At 38.5% G+C, this 6,163-nt stretch overlaps 1 protein-coding gene across 2 annotated transcripts; it reads right to left on the bottom strand.

Moving 5' to 3' along the window:
- Nucleotides 1–4,550: 4,550 nt before the first annotated feature.
- On the bottom strand, nt 4,551–5,425 carry LOC122784161 (gamma-crystallin S-1-like). 2 transcript variants are annotated; one of them, XM_044049306.1, is made up of 3 exons: nt 5,341–5,425; nt 4,956–5,198; nt 4,551–4,873 (listed from the first exon to the last, which is right to left on the bottom strand). In XM_044049306.1, the coding sequence occupies exons 1-3, from the start codon at nt 5,347–5,349 to the stop codon at nt 4,604–4,606; spliced, it is 522 nt and encodes a 173-aa protein (XP_043905241.1). In that variant the 5' UTR covers nt 5,350–5,425; the 3' UTR covers nt 4,551–4,603. The 2 variants fall into 2 exon arrangements, with proteins under 2 accessions (XP_043905241.1, XP_043905233.1); XM_044049298.1 differs by lacking the exon at nt 5,341–5,425 and having other exon boundaries at nt 4,956–5,225.
- Nucleotides 5,426–6,163: the final 738 nt, after the last annotated feature.

The raw sequence follows: 6,163 nt of genomic DNA, 5'->3' as shown, positions 1-6,163 counted from the left end.
CTGTAGTGTCGCTTTAAGTGGACATCAAGACAATCAAGAAAATCTAAATATATACCATTTACCATATCAGGGGTCTCAAACAATCATCTCCATGAGGACCTCCCCTTAATATTAAGTTAGAATGAGTCATTTATGTCAGTTATTTTAATTCACACATTGATTTTGTATCATAAATATAAAAACACTTTTATTTTGAAATGTCTATGAAATATTATCACAGATATTGTTCTAACGATATATCATGATTAAATTAGTTGGGGGGTCTTTTAAAATTGTTTTAATATATATATATATAGATATATATATATCTATATATATATATACACATATATACATATACATTATACTTTTATAATTGATACTTATGTACTTTATTTACTGGAACACTTTAATGCATGTTTATGTCAGGTAATTACGTAGCTTCTATAATTAATGTGCTTTATAATTTGTTGCTTTTTTCTTCTTCTTCTAACAATAACAATAAAGATCTACTATTTCAAACACAGTGGGAAAACAAAATCTGACTGCATATACACATATTCCCACTCAGCGCCATGTCACAGTCAATGATATTTTCCACTGAAGTCTCGTGATTGTAACATAAACACGAGCGCGGCACAAAGAGGGGAGGTCTACGCGCTGCAGTCACCTGAGTGTTCCCAGACATGAAGGTGTGTGTTTGCGAGTGTGTGTTTTCCTTCTCTTTTGTTTCCGCACTCCTGCAAACGCAGGGGTACAAATAAATAAATAAATAAATAAATAAATAAAAAACATGCAGCCCAGGGCCTCGCTGGGGCTTTTCACCCTGTACAACAAAGCGATTTCATCCCGGTTCACATGAGCTATTTTGTCGAACCATCACATCTTTACTCGCCACCGCCTCCCCCAGCAAAGCCGCTGCCATTTAGAATAACAGATGAATAAAAAGACGAGGGGGGAAAACAGTGGAGTGAAACCACAGTGGAACTCAGTAATGGTCAGCCAGGCCCACCACGCCTCAGCAAATGTTTGTCCAAACCTGTTATTTCTGGCATTGTAGTGTCTCAAAGAGATCATTTTATTCTCCGAGAGGAATGCAACGGCTATAAATAGTCTGGAGATGAAGGAGGGGAAATCAGAGATTTGTAGAGTAATTACAGAGCCAGCGTCAAACCCTTCTGTTATGGCTCATTTTTCATCAACCTCTGTCTCCATGACTGTCTGACTGAGTGACTGACTGACCGACTTGACTAAAAAGGCCATTTTCTCAATAGGACATCCACGTCTGACCTGATCTCTGACCTCAGAGTCTTTTCACACACACGCACACAGCTGAAAATAGCAGTTGTGATTTTGGTAAACACAACTGTGATGACAATAACGTACTGGAGCGGGTCTGATACGACAACTGCTCCCAGCTGTTTGTAGTTTGGTAAAAAACAAACGACAAATTCTGCCGTTTTTTAATATTGTTGTCATCGTTTAATTGAGGCGTCAGCTCAAAAAAACACACATCAGATTAGAAAGGAGGCGAAAAATGACAAACTGATTTTGTTATGTAGATTATAGGACTTGACTTTCGGTATTCAGTATCAGATGAAGGATTTTCAGTTAATCATGGTGATAATAACAAAAATATCAAAACTGTGACAGACGTGCTGCATTTTTCAGCTACACCAAAGTTTTCACGCTTTTATTATAATTAAACCAAACCAGAAGCTGATCACGAAGCACCTAATAAAAAGCCGCAAAGCTGCAAACGAACACAAAGAAATCTATGGCAACATTTCCTCTCCTGTTGAAAATGAACCTGTATGACGTTTACATCTGATTTACTGTGAAACAACATACGACAGACGTGCTATTAAAGGTAAAAGTAGCCGTGTTTGCGCGCCGGCAGTTGGTCGGGGTTGGCGAGGTTGCTCCGAGTTGGAACGTCCGAGTTCCCACTACAAATGGAACGCACCAATAGTTTACAACCAAAAAAAAAAAGAATCCAGCTAATAAAGCACCAAATAACTGCATTTTGAAAAAAAAACACATACTGGATTATTGCTATAGAGTGAGTGCACTAATGGCAGGTTAGTGCATGATTTTCATCATAACGTGATGAAGATATTGATTTTATATCTCAGTTTTCTTGCTTTAATTTTATATACTTTTTGTTGGAGAATATTCTGTTTGTGTCTAGTTTTCTAGTTTCCAATGTTTCCTGTTTTATTTTGTAGTATTTTCCTTTTTTTAAGTTTTACTTCCTGTCCTGATAGGGTTCAAAAGAGTAAAACAAATCTGCATAATCTGTTTAGTCTCATCCATCCATCCATTTTCTACCACTTTATACTCCACATGAGGGTCACCGGGGGGGCGCTGGTGCCAATCTCAGCTGGCATAGGGCGATAGGCGGGGTTACACCCTGGACAGTTCGCCAGTCCATCACAGGGCCACATAGAGACATAGTGTCCAATTTACCTAATGCCCAAATCTGCATGTCTTTGGACAGTGAGAGGAAACTGGAGAACCTGGAGAACATTAACCCACGCACACACACACACGGGAAGAACATGCAAACTCCATGCAGACAGGCCCTTGTTCCGACCGGGTCTTCTTGGTGCACATACATGGAAATAATATTAAGCATGAAACAGACTTAATCAACACAGCGAGCACAACGACAAAGAAACTTAACTTGCAGCTTTAATCGCACTTTATGTTTTCAGTGAAAGAAGTCAGTCAGTGAGACAGACAGACAGACAACTTGTCCTGACGGCACTTGTGTCGTAAACGATCTGTGTCGCATATAAAGGGACTTTTAGTTAGTAAATTGCTGTAATTATCAAACATTGTGCTTCTCATTTTGCACAGTCAGACCTTGTTTGCAAATTCACCCAGTAATTAGGAAAAGCTGTAAATGAGTGGCAAGTCCTGGTGTGTGCCCGCTGTGCTCGGTACAATGAGGAGAAAAAGAGCCTGTAATAATGTGACATGTGAGAGGATTTACATTTGAATATTTGTTTTTTTTTTACTTGTATCATAACTGAAAGTTTCCGATCACCAACTATAGATGCACGAGCTAAAGAAAAGTGCTTTGGTTATTTGCCCGTCACTAATTTAAATCTGTGTATTTAACTTAAAAGCAACAGATTATAGTTGAAGGCATGTCCTTATAGGCACCAGCGTGTCAAATACCACCCTCGTATATGAAGAATAAAAAGTAGGAAAAGTTCCCACAGAAACAACCTTTTCATGAAGATTAAACCGGTTTATTTGCAGGGAAATTGCTCCCTGTAGAGGCAGTGTGTGGTACTGCAGGGTAAGTGAGTAATTATGTACATGGATCATGAAAGTAAAGTTAAGAAGCTTTATGTATATACAGTATATATACATATATATATATATATAATGCCACCTGGAGGTGGAAGACGACTGAAATATTCTACTCAAGTAAAAATGCCACACTTGTTATCCTTTAATTTAATTGCTGGAAGTCGACTAAAATTTGTTTTTCTTACTTTACAAAATAGAGTTTTTGTGATTTTGTTAATTTTCTTAAAATACTGGTTTGCATTAGGGTGAATATCCAATGCAAATTTGCCTGTAATTTATAAAATGTCAGCTCATATAAAGACATTTTTGTGCGTCATTGACTGACAACAAGCAATAGTTGGTATCTTGTTGGTTGATAGATATTTACAGAATGTACGTATAATCTTTATAACTTAAATAATTTTCTTTTTTTAAGGGTAGACACGAGACAGACACTCGAGAGCAGCAAAGAATGAGTTGAGGTCAGAATGAGAGCATGGAGTAGTGTCAACTCTCCTTTGACTTGTAATTGATTCACAAGATGTACAGAACATTTTTAGTAATAATTAACAACATCATAACATACGCGCTTTGTTTTTTTCCATGTTGGATTAGCTTGAATCACTCCTGTACGTCATCATCTGTGACAATGCATTCATTGAGTTTTATTCTCAGATTTAACGTGTTAAACAGGTAACACAAAAGTTTGTTTCTGCCACTTTGGACACATATTGGTTAGGTTTAGGTGTTACAACATGGAGGGGCAGACACACTAGCAATGTTCTGGAGACAGAGGTTGTGCACTAGAGCTATAATTATTATTATTTTTATTTTTGATGTATATAATCTTAATGAATGAGTTTCTGTGTGCAGTAGTTAAAGGTGTGTTCTAGTGCAGATTCATCACATTAGGAGACTTATTTTAGTTTTAACCCTTAGTGCCTTATATGGACATCCTGGGGGGCGGTGTTTATAGGTCAAATATTGAGGGTTTAAAGAATTTGGGGTTTTCTCATATTCTTATCTATTGTTCAGTCAAAGTTATGATTCGTTTTATTTCGCATTTTAAGTAGTGATATAAAGTAGCAATAACTGTGCAGAGGTCACAAAATGCACACGCTTTTTTTGTGTCAGCAAGGATTGGCCCCCGCGACCCTCGTGTGGAGAGTAAAGCGGTAGACAATGGATGCATGGATGGATGGATTCTACGTGGATAGAAATTCCCAGCACCCTTACCCTTCAACCACGGACAGAAAGTGAGTATTTGATAGATTTATATCACCTTATTTTATTGACATAAACTGTGCAAACATCAGTTTCCTCACATGGTGACTCGTCTGATGGATCCCACCCGGGAACTCATGCTCCCCCACTCGTTGAACCTCCTGTACTCGCCGGGACGCACCAGGTACTGGCGTCCTCTGTAGTTGGGATGTTCGTAGAAGATCCAGTAGCCGTCCATCACGTTGCAGGAATGGATGTCGTTGTAATGGAAGCGCTCGTAAAGGGAGGGGCAGTCATCGGTCAGCTCCATCATCTGGCCACCGTACTCCGAGCGCTCGTAGATCCTCATTCTGTGAGAGCCTTGGTGCTGCGGAGAGAATGAAGTGACTTATTTGATATTAAAGCAAAATTATAGGAATTAGAAAGAAACTTGTCCAGCTGAGGTTTACCGTGGGGATCATACGGCAGGATCGCACACAGTCGTTAAATCCCATCCACCGCTGGTAGTCTGCGTAGTCGCCCTTCCTCAGGAAATACTGGTAGCCCATGTAGCTGGGCCTCTCATAGACCATCCAGTCCCCGCTGTCCACTCTGATGGAGTTGCAGCGGCTGAAGTGGGAATGCAGGTCCGAGCATTCGCTGGTGCACTCATAGGAGCGACCCTGGAAGTTCCTGTCTTCGTAGAAGATAATCTGAAAGCACATTAGTCGAGGGTTTTTTTCAGAATCTACATCATTGTTGACACAAGTTGAATAAAATACGACTACAGCTACTGTACCACCAGTTTTGCCTGAGTAATCCACAAAAGACACCGAGGAAAACACGCAGACTTACCTTTCCCATTGTGTCAGCTAACCTTGGTCACACTGGAGCAGCAGCACCAGGCTCCACTGGCTGCCTTTATAACCCACGGATGACACGCGTCATTGTGGCACACACAACAATAACCAGGCTCGTCAGCTTTTTCTGCCAGAATAGTGTTTTTTGTTTTGTGCGGTCAACAAAGCCCATCAGCTGTTTCACTTCTAAGCTGAGGTTATCCTTTCCATTTGCACTGGGTAATGACGGAGCACTCAGATGTTACTCTATGACTATTGATAGAGCACATAATGTTATTATCGTGCCACTTTATAATAAGGTAGGGCTAAGAATGTAGTCTGTCATCTAATATATGAGGAATGATTTTAAATGAAATTTTGTAAATACAAGAGATCTCGTGAACATTTAAAGCTGCAGTATGTAACAACCTTTTTGTAAGACTTTCGAAATTAAGATTATATATATATGTATATATATATATATAGATTGATATATATATATATATATATATATATATATATATACATATATATGTATATATATATATATATACATATATATGTATATATAGGTCTGCAATTAGCTCCAGGGTTTGATTTAGCTTAAAGCTAAGTTTGTTTTTATTTATTTATTTACTTTACTGTATTAAATGTAGTAGTAAAAACAGAGGTAACAGGTGATAAATACTGGACACTGAGATTATTCTACATCAATAATTATGATGCTACATGTTGTGAAAAACAGCAGTAGTTTGCTAACACATAAGATGGGCTAATTTTGTCTGATTTAGCTTAAAGGTTCTTCGTGATGAGAGAGGAGCAAAATTACTTTAGTAATA

This window comes from Solea senegalensis, linkage group LG2, assembly GCF_019176455.1.
Source record: "Solea senegalensis isolate Sse05_10M linkage group LG2, IFAPA_SoseM_1, whole genome shotgun sequence".
In the NCBI taxonomy this organism is placed as follows: domain Eukaryota; kingdom Metazoa; phylum Chordata; class Actinopteri; order Pleuronectiformes; family Soleidae; genus Solea; species Solea senegalensis.
This window is presented reverse-complemented; position numbering and strand designations above follow the sequence as displayed.